At 38.2% G+C, this 23986-nt stretch overlaps 2 protein-coding genes and 1 long non-coding RNA gene across 8 annotated transcripts in view; 1 reads left to right on the forward strand and 2 right to left on the reverse strand.

The window, feature by feature from the left end:
* On the reverse strand, positions 1 to 21295 carry trim66 (tripartite motif containing 66). Of its 4 annotated transcripts, none has more exons than XM_042005909.1 (19): positions 21216 to 21295; positions 15742 to 15798; positions 15578 to 15622; positions 14634 to 14847; positions 12109 to 12238; positions 11668 to 11784; positions 11374 to 11488; positions 10957 to 11103; positions 10175 to 10292; positions 9112 to 9932; positions 7311 to 7517; positions 6033 to 6162; positions 5857 to 5938; positions 5579 to 5765; positions 3938 to 4848; positions 3700 to 3820; positions 3505 to 3579; positions 1718 to 1870; positions 1 to 1579 (listed from the first exon to the last, which is right to left on the reverse strand). In XM_042005909.1, the coding sequence occupies exons 3-19, from the start codon at positions 15584 to 15586 to the stop codon at positions 1343 to 1345; spliced, it is 3774 nt and encodes a 1257-aa protein (XP_041861843.1). In that variant the 5' UTR covers positions 15587 to 15622; positions 15742 to 15798; positions 21216 to 21295; the 3' UTR covers positions 1 to 1342. The 4 variants fall into 4 exon arrangements, with proteins under 4 accessions (XP_041861843.1, XP_041861058.1, XP_041862641.1 ...); XM_042005124.1 differs by adding an exon at positions 16040 to 16196 and having other exon boundaries at positions 15578 to 15798; positions 21216 to 21277; XM_042006707.1 differs by having other exon boundaries at positions 5857 to 5917; positions 15578 to 15798.
* Positions 4817 to 23986, forward strand: part of LOC121656218 — a 23724-nt gene continuing 4554 nt past the window's right edge. The window contains exon 1 of the long non-coding RNA XR_006013405.1: positions 4817 to 4879. This is a non-coding gene — a long non-coding RNA (uncharacterized LOC121656218). The remainder of the gene's footprint in view (positions 4880 to 23986) is intronic.
* Positions 21154 to 23986, reverse strand: part of dennd2b (DENN domain containing 2B) — a 57840-nt gene continuing 55007 nt past the window's right edge. For 2 of the 3 annotated variants that reach the window (XM_042008707.1, XM_042009432.1), the window contains one exon: positions 22585 to 23039. In XM_042008707.1, coding sequence (XP_041864641.1) covers positions 23005 to 23039 — 35 coding nt within the window. In that variant the 3' untranslated portion in view covers positions 22585 to 23004. Of the gene's footprint in view, positions 23040 to 23986 lie in introns of all 3 variants that reach the window. The other variant, XM_042007896.1, reaches the window with a different exon arrangement.

Consider the following 23986-nt stretch of genomic DNA (forward strand, 5'->3'; position numbering starts at 1 on the left):
TTCTGTTGAAAGCATTTTATTGATAGTATACTGTGGTGTGCATTTATGGTTAAGCTGTTACAGTAAAAAAAAACAACTTGGAAGAAAAAGAAAATCCTGAAACAATGACAGTAAATGTAGATAATCAGTTTTCCCTGACAAAAGGTAATATTACTACATCTACTGTTCTCAAAAAAAAGAAGTTACATTACATATACTGTACATTCAATACAGTGATTAAAAGTTAAACAGTGTCTACTTTATGCTGCAGGGAGCCAATATAGACATTTGTAAAACAGGAATGCTCTACAGTGTTACTATAAAGAGAAATATTTACTTTTAACAGTATGGTTCACTGTTAGCAAGACATTTTTGTAACAATCAATACTGAATGATATGAATACCTTACACTTTTATCAAGCATGAGATATTTAGATAATAAAAAGAGGACAAGATGTTGATGTCACAAAGGCGACACTGACATGTTATATAATGTACACACAGGATTATTTAATGGTCAAATATAAAATTAACATTTTTTTTATAAGCTTAATGAGGACATAAAATTATTATCATATAACATTATATTTTGCTGTTGAGCTCTAACAGTGGTTATAGCACATCATTTTTACTTCAATCAAAAAGACAAAGTCATTTGTTTTCAAAAAGATAAAAACGATTTGCTGCTGTTTTGTTGAAGAAAAGTTACCATGATAGAAATTAAAGCACAAATAAAATCTTAGATAATCACTTGCAATGCTTTATTAACTAACAAATAATGTAATGTAAGTTCTAAACAAGGATGGATGCATTATACGTTAAACATTTATGAATATGAAAAATTACAAGCTTAAAGATTCAGAGTTCATTGATATGTTACTCTAAAAAAGTCCACGTAATACAAAAGCAAAAAACATCCAAATGCAATATCCTCTGTGTACAGAGGATGCTGCAATACAGCATGTAACATGAAGCATGTATATTTTTTTCAGATAAATACAGAATGTTAAGCATAGCAGTACATTAGGATTAAATGATCAAAATGCAATTAGCTGCATTACCTGCCTACTAAGCACAATGGCTGCTGAATCAAACCAACATACTGTGACATCCAAGAAGGTGCAATTTCAACTGTGTAGAAATTCAATACATTTGCAGCAACTTAAAATAGCTTTTAGACTTTCTGCTCCTTTAATCAGCTGCCTGCAGGAATAATAATCGCTTCTACATCTGTTAGTAATCTAGATGTGTTCAGCTGCCATCAGATGGCAGTACAGTCATATTACTGCGAACCACAAGACAGAGCTACTTTATGACCCAAAAAAAAAAGTTTACAGCGACAGTGCAGTATAGTCACATCTGGTTAGAAATGATGTCGCCTTGACTTGAGCGACTGTCTCCTCTTTCTCTTCCTGTGGCACTGCTCCCTCCTCTCTGGCCAAGGGAAACCACTTTCAGCTGTCCTATAGGCCTCATCATACTCATCGCTGTCAGAGTCCACCTCAGCTACTGGGAAAACTTTGTCTGGGAAAACTTCTTTTAGCTTGGAGGCAAAGAAAGCCTCGAGGCTGCGGCCTGCTTGGGCTACCTCGGAGTCAGGCTGCACGCAGAAAGAAATATTGCCATTCAAGTCACAGTAACTGCAGATGGTACTGGGTGATAATGACTACGTTACTTCAAACTATGACTGATTGTGATCATGAAACAAAGATACCAACTTTAAAATTATTTTACTTACATAATTGAACTTTGCACAGTTGCGGAACATGAGATAGACATCAGCCACAAACTGATCTGGTGAGCTATAATGCATGGGATTCCCCTTACTGAGTCTGGCTCTGATCACAGACAGGTCCATCGGCCTCTTGATGATCTGGTAGTAATGGCGTGCCTGCATGGAGAAGCAGTGACACATAAGACTTTTACATTATCTACATTAGCTCATCTAATTCATTCAGTTTCATTATCTCAAAGTGTTTTTTTAACTACGCTGAAACATCACTATCAAGTAATGCCTTTAACAAGTTAGTTCCAATTTATTGCATTACTTATAAAGAAGATAACACAGAAAAATCTACTTTTGAATTAAAACTATATCTTTTAGCAAGATAAAGCATGGTGCTTTGAAAAAAAACAATAACTCAATGTGCAGAAAGTAAATATTAATTTAAGACGATGTCTTAAAATGAATTATTTGGCTTCAGATATTCTCATGGAGACAAGTAATGTGTATCAGACAGAAGTTGCTTAAAACAGCTGAAAACGGAACATGGAGTTGGACTGTCTAACCATTTTCCACCTGCTTTCTGCTCAGCATTTTTGAGGCAGGTCTGAAATTATATTTCTGTGATGCAGTAGAAATGTGTCCCCAAATGTTATAAATAAACCAACTATTGTGTATCAGCCTCAGATTTTGGGGGAACCCCGTTAGGGGGTTCCAGACTCCAGGTTGGGAACCACTTATCTAGTTCACAGCTGTAAGGTGACAGAAATACTTCATACTCATAGTGTGTATTTGAAATGTCACATCCAAGACAGTTTGCTTTGTTTAATATAAACGAAACTCTGTCTACCTGTGTGTTTCATTTGGGATGATCTGTTAATCAGGGAGATGTGTTGACAAACCACTGGCGTCTTAGAACAGACCTTATTTGACTTTTTTAATCATTCATGTTTGGCTTGGTGGTTATCAGTAAATTTAGCCGACATGTTACAAACGCATAACACAGCTTTATTTCTGCTTTCTCAGAATTTAATATTAGTAAAAATATTAGTAAAATAATGAAATATTACCAATTAGACTAATTTCATCAGTCTAGTTATATATAGAAGAAGCAAAAAGCCTGTTGATAGACATGCTTCTTGTACTATGTAGTCAAAACCAATCAAATTATCAAGACAATGCAAGCACGTTAAGATTTAAAAGGCAGACGATAATGCATTTTTACTAATAAGATACAACTAGATTTAAAGTCTAAATACGATGTCATTTGACTGGTTACATGTGTTATTTTGTGTGTTATTCTGCAATGTACATGCATGTGATTATGTAATAAACCAGAATTACTTTAAACTTGTCAACAATCAACAGACACAATGCACAAAAAAAATGCAGCAAAAAATGAGTGCATGAAAATGTGAGTGTAAACAATGAATGCCTGAATTTCTTTTTAAAAATCAGCTTTGTGAATGCCTTATTAAGATTAAAATACATTCATCACAGCTGTATGGCCCTGAGGATGTGCTCACTGTGCTTTGATGACAAAAAACCTGAATATTAAAGTGACTTTGATTAAAGGAAACCATCCATGGGGGAAACTTTCAGGCCCCCAAACACTTGCAAATATAGAAACACAAATGGCATAAACAAAAACAGTGTTTTTATGCTATAAAAAAGGGAGGAAAACACTTCAGGACACTAATGTGTTACTGAAAGTAAAAAAATAAATAAACAAATAAAATATAATGCAAAAGAGTATGAAGACAGTCCACTTCAGCAGGACTCAGATCATGATGATCACTCACAAGTGGACTGACAGGCTCATGGAAGGGGGTGCTTAAGATGTTGCTGAGGATCAGAAGAGTCAGTCTCTCACATTTCTGCAAATATCAAACAAAACTGTTAGAAGTTCACGGGCAAAAAAAAACAAAACACCAAAGTAGCCAGAGAATGCTAGACATTGCTACAGTCACTGGAATGCAGCTGATACATTAACCTACCCTCTGGTCATATGCTGACAGTCCATTTGCTGTGTGTGCGCCAGCTGTTCTCTCATTCTCACAGTTGTATTTGACCTCTGGCTGTACAACATCTCTACACAGGCTGCACACCCAGTCACCTCTGAACAGAAACCCCCAGAGAGTATCAGATTAGTCATTACAGCTTTGAATAAACTATTTATTATGAGGTGTGAAATGCTAAATGACTACATGTCATGCTACAAAAGAAGAAGCTTACGAGGGGAAGCTCAGCAGAGGTGGGATATGGCAAGACAGATGGAAGACTTTAGGACAGCGGTCACAGCACAGCAGATCCCCTCCAATCAGACACACTGCACAGAAGTCCTCACTCTCCATTTCTGCACCTTCTTGCTCAGACTGGACCTCCTCTGTGTCGCTCTGACCAATAGGGTTTGCAATCAGAAGTGGCCTCTGAGCAGGACCAATATGGGACTCCTCCTCCAGGTCAGAGCGAAGAGGCTGTGGGTCATCTGTGGTAAGTTCAGTTTCAGATTCTACATCCAGCTCAAACTCCACAGAGCCCTGGGAGTCCGGAGGCTGATCGGATACAGCATCTGAATCAGTCTCAGCCTGAAAAGTGGGGTCATATTCAGGCTGGGTGTCAGACTCTGTTTGAGCATCACCCGATTCTGTATACATGTCCAGCTCTTGGCCATCTTCTGATTCTCTTCCTCCATCTAATTCCTGATCTGCCTCAAATTCCAGACTTGGCTCAGAATCCTCACATAGCCTCATCTCTCTTGCAGCTGTCAGCTTCATATCAGCCACACATTCAAGTTCAGCCTCAGATGAAGATGGTGCATTCGGATCAGAGTCCGGTGAAGCATCTGAATCTAGCTGTGGGTCTGGATCATTTGGAGAAACAACAGCATCCTCAGAGGCTGACCTGGGATCAGAGTCTGAATCCAGATCGAGTGTGGAGGAACACTGTGGCACATAAACTGAGTCAGTGGGAAGTGGTGTGGATGTTTGGTGAGGCGTCAGCCTCCCTCTGTTAGTGATGCTGTCAAACTCACAGTCGGTTGACAGTTTGATAGAGTGACTTTGAATCTGTTGCTCTGCATACTGTGGCCCTGTGAGTGAGCGAGTGGTTGTCCTGGCGTCAGAGCCTCCTGCTTCCTCCTGCATCTAGAAGAGAAGAGAAGAGAAGAGAAGAGAAGTAAAAACCCAGCAATTGCTCCAGATTGTGCAAAATTTTGCAACCATCTATTGACAAGAATCAGGAGATAAGGCACAATTAAACACTGTTTCAGTCTCCTTGCATCAGCTCACAGGTTTTAAAATGGATTTTAAGATCTCACTATTTACTTTTAAAGTTCTTCATGGCCTCAGACTTTAATATTTTTCTGGATTTTTTGTACTATAAAAGCAGTGTAGACTGAGATCCTCTGGCAGAGATATTACAGTATTTGTTCCAGATGTAAGATAAAATGTTTTATTTACTTTCACAATATTGAAATAAAAAAAAAAGGTCTGTATTTATATACTGCTTTACTGTACCTGGAATGATACCCATTACATTATTTATCACATTCACCCATTCACACACTGATGGCAGAAGCTGCCATGCAAGGCGCTCAACCACGACCCAACAGGAGCACTTTGGGGTTCGCTGTCTTACTCAAGAACAACTCAACATGAGCTCGACAGGCCGAGGATTGAACCGGCAACCCTCAGGCTACAAGACGACCACTCTACCCACTGAGCCGCGTCGCCCACAGAGATCAAAGATCAGAGAAGACAGAGTATTTGTGGTCAAAGCACCAAAGTGCCGGAGTTCAGCAGAGTCAGTCACCTCTTTTTTAACATTTTATGTTTAAATAAATATCTTGAACTACATAAAAGCAATCAGACATACCTCAGGTGTTACATCATGCCTGGTTTTCTGCTGAGGGATATTTTCACTGTTGTCCATCCCACTGGCAGGCAAAGGGTCACTCTGTCTTCGTCCATGTGGTGGGAGTTGTGACACAAGTATTTTAAGGCGCTCTAAGCAAACTACTGGAACTCTGGATCTGCCTGAGTCCTTTAGGATGTCTTCATTACTTCAGAGGGAAGCAGAGAATTAGAGATGACAACCAGACTTCGTTCTCATAGTTTGCAAGTGGATGCAAGTTCGGCTCAGAGATCACTTACCTGTTAAAGCTATTTCTTGTGGCTCTGTGTTTGTCCTTAGTTCCATAATCAACCTCTCCACCTACAATTGTGGAAGAAGGGTCTTTAAAAAAGTGACAAAGATGGTTATATATTCAGTTTTTAAACCTTGTTTCTTTTTAGGATAAAGGAATTAATCTAATGGAAAATTCCAGTACCTGGCTCCGTCTTATAAGACAGTGAAGGAGACAGATGTCTTCTGGATGGGGCCATGTCAGATAAGGTTTCCTTAACAACACAAAGCACCCCATCTGAGGCTCTCCTCTGTCTGGGATCCACACTGTCATACTGAGAACAACATAAACATAATGTTAAACTAAGACACTTCTATGATAAGAAAAACAGTTATTTATATTGGTATATGTAACATGACAAGCTTTTAATCAAATTATAAAAAGGATCTTTTTAGTTTGCTTGTACACTGTGTGTGATGAACGTAAGACACGGGCTCTGAAAGATTTAGCAAATGTGCAATACTCTACTCCAAAACATCTCAGGCTTCAATAGATTCTACATTAAAAATTAAAAAGCCAACCTTGCTGGTAAAATATTGTCTTTTTTTTTTTTTTTTTTTTTTGCAAGTGTCCTCAGTGTTGAAAAAAGCAATCCATAGTTAAATCGGAATTTGGTTTCAAAATGTTTTCAAATATTACTCTACAGCTACACCCAACTTTCCCAATCTAATCTCTGATCTGATCTCTTTAAAACAGTAGTGGACACAACCACACCATTTAAACCATTTTTCGGTCATTTGTCTCTCACAAAACCTTAGATTTGATTGTGACTCCTGACAATCATATTTTACCATGACAACTGAGTATCTGTCACATGTTGGCAGAGAGTGAGGACCCAAATGCATCCAGAATCAGTGGAGGTAAGAGCATTTATTTCTAAAAGCTCATGACAAGGAACCACACACAACAAGGAATTAACCATAAGGATCTGAAGAGGAGTAACTGAAACCCCAGGACTTAAATACACAGACTGACAATTAAACACAAGTGACGTGAATGAGCAATCAGACAAGGTGTACTAACAAAGAGACACCGAAGAAATACAAAACTAAGCCCTGAACACCAAAAACCAAAACTAGAAACATGACCAAAACTAAACACATGAAATCAGAACAGAAACCATAAACCATGACAGCATCTCCATTTCTAAATTTCATGTGATGTGATGGAAAGCTCCAGAACTGCCATCTTCTTTTGAGGCTGTCTTCTTCTCTACTGCCAGTACTCAAATATTTACATTGTTACATAAAGTGCTACAGTAATATGTGTATTATTGCATAATTGTATCTACCAAGTTTAACTTTGTAGTGCTAGAACTCTTATGTGGAAAGTGCACATCTCACAACTGTTACCAATTTTCTCTCTCTAACAGCTCAGCCTCAGCTCATTCCCATCTGTGATTATATTCTGATGCAGGGTTACCTTCTTTGAAGCTTCTGCAACTCGGCTGTTATTGCATCCTGGAGGCCTTTCTGTGTAGGGGCTGGTGAATGGGGCTGCCAATTCTGCCGGGATGCTCCGGGAGCGTCTCTTCCTCCTTGAGCATGCTGAACTAGAGCTGAGCTTGCTGCTCTGCACATCAGATACACACTCATGGACTGTCGCAGATACCTCCAGGGATGTGGATCTCTGTCAGAAACATAAACATAACAAGGTTTCAAGTTGCATCCAATACACAGATGCACATGTTTATTTCATTAACAACTGAAAGGAGAGGAAAAAGAAGTGGGATCTGTGTGGTGGATGGATGAATAAAACCATTGCTCAGTCTATTTATTAAAAATTCAAAACAATCCTTACAAACATGCTGCATATATTAATCTTATTGTAGGGGCAATGAAAGGTTTGGCTACCACACCAATTATCAAATGCAAATTCAGCATCAGGGGCTCAGGGTGGTCCTTTGATTAAGCCAGACCTGCAAACCACCATGTCTTTCGCTCACATTGCAGTTTAACTAATACACAAATCTTCTTTAAATGCCTTGAAAGTGTCTTCAGATAATGCAGAAAGGAGGACTGAAGAATCATTTCACACCAGATTTTTTTTAAACCAGCACCAGTTTCCCCTTTTTTGTTTTACTTGAACACCATCATATATATTCAGGCCAGGCTTGCACTAAGCACACGCTCTTAAGTATCATGCGATTAAAACACTTACCTGATCTGTGCCCCTGGGAAGAAATGCAGGATTCAGACTGTAGAGGAAAATAGACTCTAATCCTTCTCTCTGGAACGATGGGGAATAGGAATTTATCTTGGTGCAAACCAGGGCTAAAATCAAACTGGCAGCTCCTACTATTCCCTTAGTGGCTCATTAATGACAGGTTAAGTACATAAATGTGTGTGCCCAAGTGGCTTTATATCATTTTCAGATGCAGTGACTTGAAAATGTAAAAATAACATGTCTTTGTGCTTGTAATCATCCATCTTGAGAATTTCTTAGAGAGGTGATTATGCAGCTGCTTAAACCTCTGGCATCAAGTATGGTTTTGATGAAGAGACTGCTATGAACTGCTCTGCTTTCATTGTCAGAGTAGCTCTTTGTTTTCCCATCATCCTTTCTATATGAAAGCAGGAGCAGGTTTCTTTCACGCCATCTGTGTTCAGGCAAGCTGACAACTTTTGGAAGTCAACATTCTGGTTTAAAATACACAGTTCCTTTTAATTTCAGTCAGTAATGAGTATTTTTTTAAAGCTGAATACTACCTTCAAATTCAACATTTTCCATAACCCTTTCCCACATGAAAACTTTTTCTTATATTCTTTTAACATGGCTTAAATGTGACTGCATTAAATAATTACAAAGACAAAAGCGAAAGAGTGTTTGAACATCTGTGTTTTCAGAGGAAATGGGTTTGACTGATCACTAGTGGCTTTTGAGAGGTGTGTATAAACAGCTTTGTGTGGTTTACCATATCATGAGCTGCGAGTTTGGCCAATAACTCATTTGAGCCCATAAAAACTGTAGAAACCACGTGTGAAATGAAAAACTGAGGCGAAAAAAATGCCACCACTATGTTGATCTCGTGGCTGTTAAACAGTTTTTGCAGCTCTGTTGCCTTTACTCTTAACATTATAAAGTTATTTCTAGGTAGACATTTGTAATTATCATATTGGCATACTGGATGTATCTGCTTGGTATTAAAGTCCTTTTTAGGAGATGTAGAGTGCACCATGTTTATCTTTACTGTTTGTAAGCATCTATCATTGTATCATCTTACCTTGCCATTTTTGTGGTTTCTGGGTGTCAGTGCAGGTCTGGTTTTCTGTTGCTCTGCTACTAAAGAAGCTTGAAGCTGCTGAAGCTGCTGTTGGACAGGATTCTGCTCCCTCCTGTCTGCCTGCAGTACTTCATCCAGCACCACTCTGTTTTCAGCCACTGCTGTTTGTCTGCAAGTCTCCTCCATTCTGCACCTTGTCTCCAAGCTCTCCTCAGTCAACACTTCTCTGTTCATCACTGTGTGACTCAGTTCCTGATGCAGAGCTATGCTACTCGACAACTTCCCCTTACACTGGCCGCGGCTGGAGCGGTCTGCACTCAGCTGAGTCTGGCTGTCTGAAAGTATTTCTCTCTGGTGTTGCTGAGAAGAGAGATAGGCTATAGACTGTGAGTGGGGTAGGGTATGAGCAGCTTGTGGTTGTGCTGCAGATCCACGGTTGCAGTTGAGCTGCATGGGCCCTACGACTGAAACAGGAGATGTAGGACGAGGACATAGCAAGGTGCCTTCTGTGTCCCAGCACCTCTGGAGTTGCTGGTTCTGATGCAGGGAGGCTGATATAAGACCCGGTTGAGTGCAGTTGGAGTTGTAAAGAGTGGTTTCCATCTGGCTTTTATCCAGACTGGCCAGATCTGACTGAGGGGGAATGCCATGCAGGCAACACATCTGGGGCTCACAGCAGGCCTGGTACCCACAGCCCAACTCTCGGCCTCTGTGAAACATGGTTGGCAGAGACAAGCAGGTGATGGGCTGAGGCCTCATAATACTGGAACAAGCCAAGCCTGGAGGAAAAGTACAGTTTCCCCCCTCAACCGTCAGCTGGCCTGCAGAGCAACAGAGAACATATATGTCATGCGTAGAAATACCACTAATGACTTAACAGATGTACATGTGTATGTGCTTAAAGATTTTTTTAGTTCATTTGAAACGAAGTTACATTAACTAAATTTCCTAAACTATTCATTTAGATTCTTATGCACATTTTACTGAGACCATAATTCCACATTCAGCATAATGAATTTAAATTAAACATACAATATTTTACTAAAGTTATCTATCAATCTACCTAGAGAGGAAATCTGCTTTGTCCAATAACTTGCATCCCAGTTGAATTTGATCTTAACAGGACTCCAAGAGTCTGAGAGGAAAGATGCCTCAAGCAGCTGCTGCATCTGGAGTGAAATCTGCAGGAAGAACATTAAGCATTTATGAAAAAATGTTGCATTGATCACACTGCAGTTATGATTTTCCAAAACCTGAGGAACCCTGTATATAAGTTAACTGATGTACTCTAATGTTGTATTAGGTCTTAATGAGTCAGGTACCTCAAGACAATCATTACTAAGACCAATATCAAAACTGATGCAAATAAATCAAGACATCCTGACTTTTTGTCTTTTGTATGGACAAAGATCCAAAAATACTGCATTTTACACTTATAATGCATCTTCCCTATTTTTAAATCCCAGCTGCCTGATAAATGTCTCCATCTTTCAAACTCTCTGCTCCAGGTAACACAGGTTCTGTAGTAGGTTCTGAGCCTGAGCTGAACTAAAGTCACTGATGCAACTTCAGCACTTTTTCTCAGGCTTACTGTAACACAGTCCCTTCATACACACAGAGGACACTCCAACTGAACCACAAACTCTATAACCAGAGATATTTACAAGTATAATCATAGTACTCTTTAAAGATAAGCAAAAAATGGGTTTTACTTTTTTCAAGACAAAACAAAATACATCACACATGTTCTGTTTCCCCAAAGAAATGAATTATTAGTGACCTTAAAGAACTGAGTGTGCATGTTTGTATTATAATAGGACAGTGGACGTCTGTTGACTGTCTTACCAGAGCCCTGCTGAAGAGCACCGGACCTCTGCAGTGGCGGGTTGTGGCCCAGGTGATGAACTTCTGAATGTGGTCCAGCTGGCCACATAGCTCTATTACCCCTTGCAGCTGGTCCTCCAAACGCTGCTGAAAGTCTTCTGAAATCTTCTGCAGAAAAATCAAGAAAAATGCATGAAGTCATGTGTGTTTACTGGCAGACAGACAGCATTGTAGATAGACTGTAGTCTAATCAAGAGCATTTTTGTTTTAAAAGATGTAGCACCTGAGCTGTTTGTTAAAGTGATTTGGACAAATTTTTATGTGGTTTTGTTTGTTTGCTTCCAGGGCAGATTTCATTACAGCAATTATAGATTCTCCATATGAACTCTCACAGCTGGCTGAATGATAAGAAGTAAGAAATAAAGACAGAATAATTACCTCCAGTTGCTCTATTAATAGGTTGGCTCGTTTGTTAAGCTCGTTCATCATAATCATCTTTGCCATTTTAATCTGGTTTTCTGCCTTCCTCTGTGCAATCTTTACTCCATGCAGTCTACACAGACAGAAAGGAAGGAAAAAGGTTCTAGTCCATCAAAAACACACATGAAGGCAACATTTTATGTATTCATTTATTTAACGTGACATGTTTAATACTATCGGATTTTTGATTATTTGTGATAGAAGCTTTACTACTGGAACTACAATTATGACTCCGCCAGAGTTGAAACCAACCTGTCTTCTATCTGTTTAGCATTGTTCTCCACGGCAGACCTCCTCTCTTCCACTTGCACCATCAGGCTCTCAAACAGCCATTGCTGATCTTGCAGAGCCTTCCCAATCTGCATCACCCTAAACACATGAGAGATCACAGTATAAACCACACAGAAAGTTCACTAATTTATTCTTTGGGCAGGAAGAACACCAGAATCAAATTTGTTTCCCCAGAGGACAAGACATTATGCAGGCGACCTTTGAGACAGCAACTGCACAGTATCGTCACAGAAAACAAAAGGTTATGAATACTTAATGAAAGTTAGGCTGGCCAAGGGTAGTGTATGCAGATACAGAAGATAAAAGTGACAGGATAGTTAAACGGCACTTCAGTTTAGAGGTGTTTAACCTGCGGTTAGCCCTTCTCTGCAATGTCCTTGTGCTTTGTTTTTGAGGACTCACCTGTGGTTTTTGTGGGAGGACAGGTGACAGCTGCTGCAGCACAGAAGGTCACATGACTCACAAAAAAGCTCCAAGGGTTCCTGTCTGTGAGAATGGCACATGAGGAGGGGACAAGGATACGACCCTGGGCCTGAAAGACATACAGAGGGAAGAAGGAGAGAGGACACAGACCATTAGCAACAGTCAAAAGGAAGTTCACACCAGGTTTCTCTCTGCCAAAAGATTATTTTAGCACTTTTATATAATACAAATTCAAAAGCAGAACATAGATTGATTTACTTCCCAGTGTGTGTGACGCACATCCAAATCAACTTTCCTACATTGACAACGCTTAGTTTTGCCAGAAAAGTACTCAATAACATTAGTACAGGCTATGATGCATCTTTATTTGAGTTGGAGCATCATGTGTTTATCTACACTGTGTTCAGGTCAGTTCGAGTCATTTCACATACTGTAGCTCCTACTGCAGAAACAACAGATTTTTAATGTTCACCTCCACCACAGACGTTACAGTGGTGGTAGTTTGATTGTCTGTTTGTCGGCAGGATTAGTGAAAAGGTTATGGATGGATTTGCAAAACCTTGATTCAGGATTTTTTTTTATTCAGCCAGTTATGCAGTTTGGAACACCTTCAGAAGTTTAAGCGTCATATTTACAGTACGAACATGAGAGTGAAAATAAGGATCCCAAGTAATCAAGGTTTTTCTAAACGTCCCATTCACAAAGATAAAAAGAAAAGCATCTGTTATCACAATAGTCTGTATTCTAAACAAATGGACAGTTTAATTAATTTAGGCTTATTTATTTATTTATGTATTTGTTTGTTTGTTTGTTTATTTGAGTTTACAACATATTTTGGCAGCCTAAATGTTTTGGGTTTTTTTTTTGTTTTGTTTTTTGGGTTTTTTCACTTGTCGTGTCCAACATGGTAGAAGCAAAATTATGATCTGGCTGCTGTGTTGTGCCGAACAAATTTGCATTGCCATGGGGAGCTTTATGGGTATAAGGCTCCACTTTTTTTTATTTATTTATTTATTTTGAATTATGGAATTTATGTAATCTTGCTGGACCTGACCAGAGGAGACAGAAAAAAAGGGAGAATCATGAAGAGAAGTAAAACGGAGAGTAGAAATAAGAAAAAGGAGACAAAGATACAACAGATAGAAGGCAACGACCCAACTTGACACCAGACAACCAAGTGCTACACCTGTACAGAAACACAGCAGAGAAAAAAATAAGCAAAAAAACAAACATGTATCACAACAACAACCAAATTACCAGAAACACACACAAAAACCTAAACAAAAGTAGCTCTTAGTGTATGAACCCACATGACATCTCAACTTCCTCCCCTTACCCACCCCACCCTCACTTCTCCACCCAACCACTCATCCCTTACCCCATCTATCCTCCGCGTAACCCTTCACTCACAGCCTCCCCTGTGCCGTACTCACAAAGACTAGCTAGCCTGACTGTTCTGAAAATAGTGAGATAATGTATTGTGGTTTCAGTTTAAATGTTCACAATCAAAAAAGCCATTGTAATTTGTCAATACAAAAATTTACAGTTCATATGCTTACATACAGTATATCAAACTTTTACATACTGTTACAGTTGAATCAATAGGTGTTTTAAAGTTAACAATGACAATCTATATGGCCTACCTCTGCATTTTGACACAAAATATCAACACACGTGGGAAATAGGTTGAGCAGAAGTAAATTGAGGTTACAGTTGGACTTGAGTCACAATAAAGTAGGTAAACAATCTCAGTGGAAGCCTTCAAAGAGTCATCAATGACACGCATACAGTAAAAGACACTATAATATTTCTCATGCATTTCTATACAGGGCAAGTAACAGACTTTTGGCTCAAAGAATTTCTGTCTAACAATAACTTGATAACTTGAGGTCAAAGACTGCAGCCGTGCTGCTCTTTGCTGGCCGGTTTACCTCAACCAAGTTCCTTCTGTTTGCATATCATCACAGATCTCTGTGGCAGAGAGCTGAGCATCACCCGGGTGCATCAGCCTGATCTGACTGACCACATCCTGTCTGTCATCACTGTCACACAGCTTTTCTCACAAGTTCACAAACCAAACAGTATTACTCGTATCACAGGTTAAAATGCATGGGAACAGCTCATTATGATTTGATAACTTGTGCAAGGTAGGCCTGCAAAATACAAGGAGTACAGCTGCTGGGCATACTTGAGGGGCTTTAAATAGCAACACACTAATATTAGAAAAATGAAATCATCCAAGCACCTCAGAATCTGGGGCATGTGTTAAAGATAGGTGTAATAAAACACATGGATCTCCAGGAACTATTATCAACCACTGCCACTGTCATGTATTATTCATTGCAATGGCTTCTAATGGATTACTGGAACATTTTTAAGAATAACAAACAACCAGAGCACAGAGTGGAAAGGCCTCCAAATGACAGATAGTGTAGCCTAGCCAATGTCATACGAGCCAGAAAAGTGTAGGAAAAACAGTTTTGATATATACACAAATAACTTACCTTGTCCAGTAGGAGGCAGGGAGCTGGAGCCTCTCTGGTGCAGGTCAGGACACTGGGTGGCACTGGGCCTCTGTTGCTGGTACAAGTCTGCAAACTGAGAAGCAGTGGGGGCTCTCTGATGCTGGTGCACATCTGTGCACTGGTAACACAACCACTTGTTGCACAGCGTACACAGACTCTGTGCAAGTGTTGGCTCTGTGCACTCTGAGCAGATCTAAAAAAAAAAACAAGAAGAAAAAAAAAAAAAAACCTCTTCTGTTTAAAATGTACAGTGAAGACAATCACACATATGACAGTAGGTGATAAAAAGATGAGGCAGATGTAAAAATAAAAGGTGTTGCTGTGTTACTTTGGTCTAAATCACACTTCAAAGAGTATATAATATCATCATGCTTTGAGACTTTCAGTGGCTTATTACTGAGTTTCTTATGGGGATGAACCTAAACCTATGCAAGAGCATAAGTTGTTATAGATTTATTACATCAACATTGATTTAATTACAATGATTTAATTTTCTTTACAAACTATAAAAAATACAATACACAAAAATTATTATTTTGAAAGTGTCACTAAAAACATTCAAAAGCCCTTTTATCCTCTTGAGTTTACATCACCTTCTATTTTAGATATAGCGAAATAAATAGCATTATAGATGTTGGCAGAGAAAAATAGAAGATGATGCAAAGCACAGCCTATTTGGTTTTGTTAGACTAGCAAACATCATCACCTGGGACCAAATCCACTAAAAAAAAAATTGTGCTCTGTGCAAAACATAAATGTTTAGGTGTGAAAAGAGCAAAACAAGCATACAATGCACACTGATTTTACACAGAAGGATTAGCAATGCAAATTTAGAAACTGCTGCACATATCAAAGCAATCTTCTACTGTCTCAGAAAAAAAGTTTAATTGACGACAGGAAAGCATGCTAAAGAGACATCTTACCTTGTCCATTTCAGTGCGTGGAGTGATGATGTGCTGCCTGCTTAACTGGAGGGAGCAGAGAGGAGAAAAAGCAGCCTGATGCCTCAGCAGCAAAAACACTGAGGCTTCTACCTAAAGCAGGAAGCAGTGCGCACCAAAAGGTGGCCCCAGAGGAGACGGCTTACATGACAGCCTCAGTGCACTCTCTCCTCCCCCAGTTCATCCAAGTGTAGGACCCGTCACTGCAGAGGAGGAGAGGAGTGTCATGTTCAAATTCATTCTCTGCTCGCCTGCGCTGCCACCAAAGACGAGAGAAAATCTAATCCTTTTTTTTCTTAAATAAGCCTGTGCATAATAATTGGGAATTAGGGAGATAACATAATTATTTTTTGTAGGGCAAAATATTCCCGGAAGCACTCTCCAAAATGGAGGAGAAAGGAAGACCTACAATGTGGAAGGAGTGTGAAAGAATAACAAATGCACCTTTAGTTTCATTAGAGCATGCAGCATGAGAGGCAGGATGAGGTGATGTTAGGCTCTGGTTGTGTCAGGCTATGTTGGGCTGGGCTAAGATGAGTGAGCTGTGGCCTTCTTCCCTTTGTCAGCATGAGGAGGGGACAGATCCCAGAGGAGCTACACTCTAACGGAGAACACCAAAACCGGGTCAGGCTTGGATAAGCTCCAGATGGGACTAGGACACACTCTTGCAGCTACTTTTAAAACTGTGATATCAGTTATAATTTTAACATAACACAACATGTGCAGCACAGGGTAACAATAATTAAAAGTTCACTGATCAGAGGGAAAATGGAGACTAAGAGAGGGAAAATGTATTACCCTGTGAATGTATACTATTCCTCTCAAAGACTTTGGTGATATATGAGCTAAAAAAAAAAAAAAGGAAATCTGGGGACAAAGGGATGCTGAAGCTAATCAAAACTTATCACCATGAAATACAGCCCAGAATTAAAGCAATGTGACATCTGACTTAAGAGCAAGTCTGCCTAACAACAACCCCATCAGCCTGACCTACAAATCCGACAACTTTCTCATCCTTGGACGCTTCAGTGGGGAGCTCAGAGGAATCCCATTCCCCATTGTGCACTCAAAGACCCAATTTGGAACACAATTAGTCAGTTGTAGTGCACCCTGCTCAGCTCTGTAGTATTTTCAACCTGTGCACTTTTTCTCTGCACCTTCACAGCATTTATCTTTCACACTGAAATCTCCCGCCAGCTTCATTGCTCTGTTAAGCTGGCACCAGTTACGCCTGTCATCTCAAGAGACGTGACAATAATAGAAATCTGAGCTGTGATCTCTCCCTTGAAAGCACCTTCTTCTTAACATCTATTAACACTGAGGTGATAAGGTCACAGAGAAGGCAGGATTATCTTTAACCATTCTAAAGATATTGTATCGTTTAGCTTTTAGCTTCTTCTCCTAAACCAACTCAGTTCTCCACTCTGCATCGACAGTCGACAGGAGGGACACATTACTTTCATATGTTTACCAAAACTAAAAAAAAAAAACTTAAAAAAATTCTGTCATGTAAGACAGAATATGTCAAGTTTGTCCAGAGTTGCCTTAACTTTTTTGCAGAGATGTTGTGTTAACGATGAGAGGACAACAGATAAAGTCGTCTTCAGGACATCTTAAAGACATGTCACTGTAGTTACCATGAATTCTGTGTGACTGAGACAGTCTAATACTCCTTGAACCATTCATTCACCATTTGAGCCTGGTAAAATTCTGGCTTCATCTTCTTGAAATAAGCCCATACAATCAAGAAAGAAAAAAAATTATGGAGGAACCTGAACATTCACTAATATTCAGGTAGTCAGCTGAACTCATATTTTCAGCATGTGTTTCTGAACCTGGCCCCTCCTCTCCTGCACCTCTGGTTGCCTGGCCCGCCCTCATGTGTTTCACCTGGTCCTCGTCAGCTTCCCTCAGGTGTGTGTGTATATAAGTTCCCCACTTACTTCCTCTCTTTGCTCGATTGTCTTGTTGCTTTGTCTACAACGTCCCAGCCTTAGCCCAAACCTTGTTCTCTTGTGGTTTCTGAGACTTTTCATCCAGCATTAAAAGAATTTGTAACACCTGATCTGAGTCTGCCTTTTGAGTGCATCTCGTAATCTATTGATTAGTTAAATCCAGGAGGATGAAGCAGTGGTTGAACTGATTAAGCTGATAATTCACATCTTTTAATTTATAGGAGTATTTATACATTTCTTGCCACTATGAGGTAGAAAATGCTCAAAAAAGCAGACAGGTTTTACATAAAATACGGACAAAGCCACTGGGTCTGAGAGGTGATGCCAATAAGGAAGTATATTCAAATGCAATTCTACCAAAACCAAAATGTGCTGTCTCAGAAATTCCCAACCTCCAATGCACCCTTTTCAAGGCTTTTCTAAAGAAATACACTACAAGCCCATTTTATGTCTTTGTTTTTTGTTTAGAAACCTTGTAAATCTTATGATCTATGAACTTGATTCATGTGCATTTTGTTTAAATTTATGACCATACTGCTGTGGTCACTTTTTATAAAATTAGGCTAAACATTTTACACAAATGTGCTTTTAGCTTTGGTCAATTAATTGTCAGCTAACTGTATTTTATATATATTTATATTTATATTGTTTTATACTTAATTGAACTTAAAAATCCCTAAAAAAAATTTTTTCTTTACACATTCCTGTTTTATTGCTCTAAATATTATAATTAAGTAGAATGTGTGCAATGCACAACAAAAGTTGTTTTCCTTAAATATTATGACAACAGAGAGTTGAGTTAGCTACCCAGTAAATGTCACAGTTAAGCAACTTGCATATTGTACCAGTAAATGTACATTATATTTCTTTGAAATGTGCATTTAGATTTTACTGACCAACTGAATATATTAAATGAGATACAGAAATCTGAAGTACCGTTACCAATTTTTGCATGTTTATCTGTTGTTAATTTATTTTTCTATTTATTCGTTTATTTATTTATGCTGTCCGTCATATTAAAAGAAAGTAGTCTCTGCTGCAGCGTACAGCAGTAAGCTGTATTGGGTGCTTGCCACTGTAACTAACTATACTGTAACTAATATTTAGTCTTTTACTGCAACCTTCTTTGATTTAAATGTTATATTTTGTTCAGGTTGCAAAAACTTCTGTCTGCACAAATACAAAATCAAGCCCACAGTATTCCTGACCCTGACTTCTGAGAATTCAATGCAGGTGAAAAATAGAATTTTATTCCATAAAAAAAAAAACATTATGATAAAATGGGGGTAGTGTGTTATGTGCATCAAAGTTTCTGTGTAAGCCACATTTCTCATTGTAAGCGTGTCACTCTCCTTTAATCTTCTTATTGCCAAGCAGTCATTTTAGGTTCAAAACCTCGATCCTGCAACATTTCAAATTATTACTACTTTTTTTTCTCAAAACCAGTTCTTGCTTTATTTTTCTACACTTTAATTTACCAGCTGTGTTTATTTGGCCTGGAAGGTTGGAACTCAGAGATAGGACTGATTGATGCAAGTTGATCACTTTCAGTTGCATGCCAATAAATAAATAAATGCATCTTTAAAACCTGTAGAATTTATTTACTGATCAAGCTAGATATTAGCAAACAACAACAAGAGTTGTGTGTGGTGCATTCCAGTATATTTCTCCTACTGGGAATAATGCACTCCTTATCTACAAGTTTAAATGGAATTCACCATCAGAACTCACCTGTCTTTTTAAAAAATGGCCACTTCTGGCCCATTAAAATAAAAGGGAGGTGATAAAAAAATGTTAATTTTAAAGGCTGAAAAAACATCCCAACCAGTGGGTGGCATCATAGTGGCTATGTCCAAGTAACTATAAAAAATTACCTTTTATGTCAAACCCACACAGCTGCTGCTAAGTAACATATAGGTTTGACATTTATTGAGCAGAAATGTGTGATTTTACACAGAACACTAAATGGTCAATGTAAATGCGGCTATCTGCAGAGGTAACGGATATTAACCTACACTTGTAATTTTCTATTAATAAATTAGTACTATACAGACTTAAGCATATCAATGCAGCTTTAAGTAAATTGTTGATTTTAAGTTTTACATGAAATATTTAGACTTTTTAAAATATTAATCTAAATATTTTCAATGCAGCTTGCTAGTTAAATCAGTGTAGCATAGGGTGGTGCTACTATTGTAGAACTGAAGAAGCTGTACCCTCTATTCACCTGAGAACTTAAAACTCTTTAAAGAAGAGAAATGTTCTCTAACTGTAATGAAATCAAAGGCTGATCAATTAGTTGGACAAAAAAGTGTTTTTTAATATAAAGATTTTAAAAGACTTTATATGAACATGTATGTTAATGAAACTGAAAATGTTTTTTTTTATCATTATTTATAAGTTGAACTTGATTTTTTTTTCAAGAATGTTGCTGAAAGACTGTTAAAATCTTTTAGATATTTTAGAGAATGTATGCCTGTGTGCTATTTAATCATCTGCTTTTATCCTATTTTTCACTTTAAATTCCACTGTACAGGATGACTGGCATGACAATAAAAATGATTGTTTTCTATTTTTTTAAACAAAAATTAGTCCCACTGCAAGAAGGCTCAAAATCTCTACAGGGAATAAACATTATGTAACACTTCATCTAATTTTAAACACATCAAGTGAAATCCATACAAACAAACAGCATCCAAGCTGGCCTGTTTTTTCCTTTTTTATTTATATATATATATAAATCAGACCTAACATTTCTATTTAAATAAGCAAAAACTCCCCTGCAAGAATAATGAAAATAAATCTCAAAAGAGCAAAAACAAAGAAGAAAAGAAAGAAAAAAATGAACTCTGAATTCATAATAAGCACAAAAACAACCTGCTCATGATCATCTAATAATTTTATTATTTAAATTTTCTGTACACATACACATGCACGTAACAGTGTGTTTACCGTTAACTGCATATGTGTAAACACACTAAAACATGTGTCTAAATTCAATGGAAAACTAGCATTAAGTATGAATAAATCACAGTAGTTTTGCAAGATATTGTTTACTCTGTGAAGCTTTTGGAACTGGGGATTTCCAGTGATTTTCCATCTGGTATGTTACACGTTTGGCTACCTGTTCCATCTCTTCGTGGATGTGTCACTTTGACAGCACTTTATTAAAGCCTCCCCGATTAATAACCAACATGTCAGATAGATGGCAGGGTATCAACCCCCGCATCCACAGCCTGCCTCTGCATCAGCAGCCTCATCTCCAGCGCATCACTGAGCCTGATATTATTTTTTAGAAAGTGCGCAGGAGATTACGCCCCTATCATGGCATCACGAAGCCATCCACAACGCATCACAGCCTGCAAACACAAAGTCAGCACGCGGATAGTTTCGCGTATACCGAGCATCAAGAAACTCTATCTGTGTACAAATTAATTCCACTCGTGAAGCGCACAGCTCATGCAAAACATCCTGTCAGCCAAGCATGAGAGAGTGTGCGTGTGTGGGGATGTCAGAGTGTCGTTGTCGGTCCACAAGAAACGAGGCTGCATGCCGAGAAACTCAAGCTCCTCTCTGCCTGTCAGTCATGCTGTGTGTGCTGCAGTAAAGTGTCTGCACAAAGCGGGAGTTTTTTCTCTTTTTTTTTTTTTTTTCTTTTTTTTTACCTTGACCCGAGAATCTCCCGAGTGTCGATGCCCCCCATCGGATGTCGCTCTTTGGCCCGGACAAAATTTTAGACTCAAAGTCTCGCAGTTAATCGTGAGATTTTCTCGTGAAACACTTCTGACGTCTCTCGAAGCTTTAGTGTGGCACTAACTTGGCAAGATCCCTTGGCTAGAGTGAAAGGGGGTGATATTGTTTGTTTTTTTCTTCTTCTTCATCTTCTTTAGACCACGTACTTAATAAAAAAAAATGCAGAAAAAGTGACGTTTAAATTGCTTTTTGGTAACTTCCTTCATACTTGGACTGTAGTTATAGAAAGCATTCAAACCTGATAAAAACAAAACAAAACCACAATGTGAGAATTACACATAATAAATAAAAACTGCTCTGTATGTATTTTAAAATATTTCAAGTCTCAATATCAACACAGAAGACATGTTGTTTGAGTTGGGAGTGAAAGAGGCAATTTATGTCACAGCAGAGAAACTTTCACTTAACAGAGGAGGACTGAGACATCACCTCTCCCCCACCTACAACAGCATCCTTTCAGCTATCCCAAGAAGATGGACGGCACATACAATATTCACACTTAGCATCAAGTGAAACTATAGACAACTGTCAGTTTAACAAGATCACATGTGAGTCACAGCTGTTAACAATGGCCACTGGGAAGACGCCTTTCTGCAGGAGGAATAATTATAAACATTAATTCATTCCACACTCAATCACACTGCTAAACTGGTAGTATCGTGCTGGTTTTCTATCTGTAAACTCTAATAGATTCAGATGGGTATGCATTTTTAAAGGTTTTTTGTACAATTGGTGTTTTTGGACAATAATGTATGATCTTATTGACTTGACTCAACCTCTGTTGGATATGTCAGTTTCACAACTCACACAATTAGTACAATTATGGGTACAGTTGTAGTATTTTGTACTTTTACTGAACAGCTGGTTGTGCAGCTTTATAATAAAAGACATGATTATTCTAAACTGCCATGAAGGATGCAGGCAGAGGGACAGTAACATGGCACCCATAGTGAGCCTCCCAGTACAGAGAGCTAATAACAGCATGGCAGTGACAGCCACCAGAGTGATGTGCACAGACGTAATTAGGTTACTGGCAGCATGTGGTAGCTGGTGCTAGACTGCAACACCTTTGGGATCTTACCATCCTGTAATGCAAAGCTTAGAGGAAAGTTGTCATGAAGATGTCAGTTTAAAAAGGAAAAAAAATGTCATCTAACAAAATGTAAATTACATTACAAAAGGTGATATCTGCTAGCTTCAGGTGCCGTATTTATGAGACAGCAATTAAAAAAAAATACTGGAAATTAATATTATTAGAAAATAAAACACGCAAGCATTGAAAGCACTTAAATGACTATATTTAATAACAAATACCAAAGACTATGAAGAGTAAAATGATTTTGTCTTCATTATCTCGTTCCATGTAGTTTTGAATACGCTCCTTAAACAGAGGACAACACTGTTGTAAAATAATAAAGAAAACATATGAACTGTACATTTACGTCCATGTCAAGTCACATATACTCATATACTCTGTTAACACAAACACACTTGGACATCAGTGGTTACTCTACAACTCACTCGCTGTGTACCGTCCCACTATCACTGCCTCATAAGGTACTATAAACATACACTGAAGAGCATCACAGCTTACAGTGGAATAATATGTACATATTGTTGCTTTAAAAATAATCAAGAAAAGACAAAAATCTGAGAGTCCTCCTGAAGCAGAGATGTGTGGGCCTTCAGTCCCCCCCTCCCTCAGTTCTTTTTGTGGAGAAACTTCATTTTACTTCCTGGAAACAAGTGAAATAAACAAACACATTAAACTCTGTTTAAAAAAAACTGATGTTTTTTCCATTAATATTGGTATTATTATACTATCCTCCACTGTAGAGTATTAGGAAAACTCAGATTAACATAAAATCATGTGTGAACAAACAAAAACGAACGAGTAGAATACGTTGATCAATAGTTTACAACTTTGGCAAGTAGCCTGGATAGACATCCCTAAGGTTAAATGTGTGCATCTACTTGGATCATTTCTGTGTTTACCTTTGATTATACTAAAAAAAAAAAAATTAAAAGTGATTTATGATGATCTTCATGTTTTGGAAAGCTACATAAATTTCAAGCTAGTGGCTCCAATAAAACACAGTCTGCAAACTGAATTGTTTTTTCCTGAAACTCCACCATAAAATCTAAGAGTGCAGCTATTTTGATGCTTTGAACCATATTGATGGGAAATATAGAAAGTTGAAATGAGCCACAATTCTCTTTTAAGGCAGATTTGTTCATTGGGAGCCTTTGTAGAAATCTAAATATTTACTAATGTGTGTGGCGCACTGATAAAATCTTAAAAGATCATTTCCAGAAATGTTCAAAGACCCACAAAATACCACACTTTGAGTTATGACTTTTTTGGGTAACATTGTTTTTCTCCCAGAAGATACTGACTACTTTACTGAAAGGTGTGTGTGCACTCAGTTAGATTTTTGTATGTGTCCACATCACAGTGGAAAACAGCTTTTTAGAGCAACCTTTAGCTCCATGAAGCCCAGAGACCTAACTAAAGTAACAATATCAAAACTTTAGTTGACTTTAGTATGAACTCATTTTTTTTTACCAAATTTATAACAATCGCTAGATGATTTCTGTCATTTTGGACAGTGATGAGATCAGAGTATTTGTAGTTTTGTAAAACCACAAAAAACAAAGCTACAGAAGGGATATTTCAAACTTC

The sequence above is a fragment of the Melanotaenia boesemani genome, chromosome 1 (genome assembly GCF_017639745.1).
Source record: "Melanotaenia boesemani isolate fMelBoe1 chromosome 1, fMelBoe1.pri, whole genome shotgun sequence".
NCBI classification, from domain to species: domain Eukaryota; kingdom Metazoa; phylum Chordata; class Actinopteri; order Atheriniformes; family Melanotaeniidae; genus Melanotaenia; species Melanotaenia boesemani.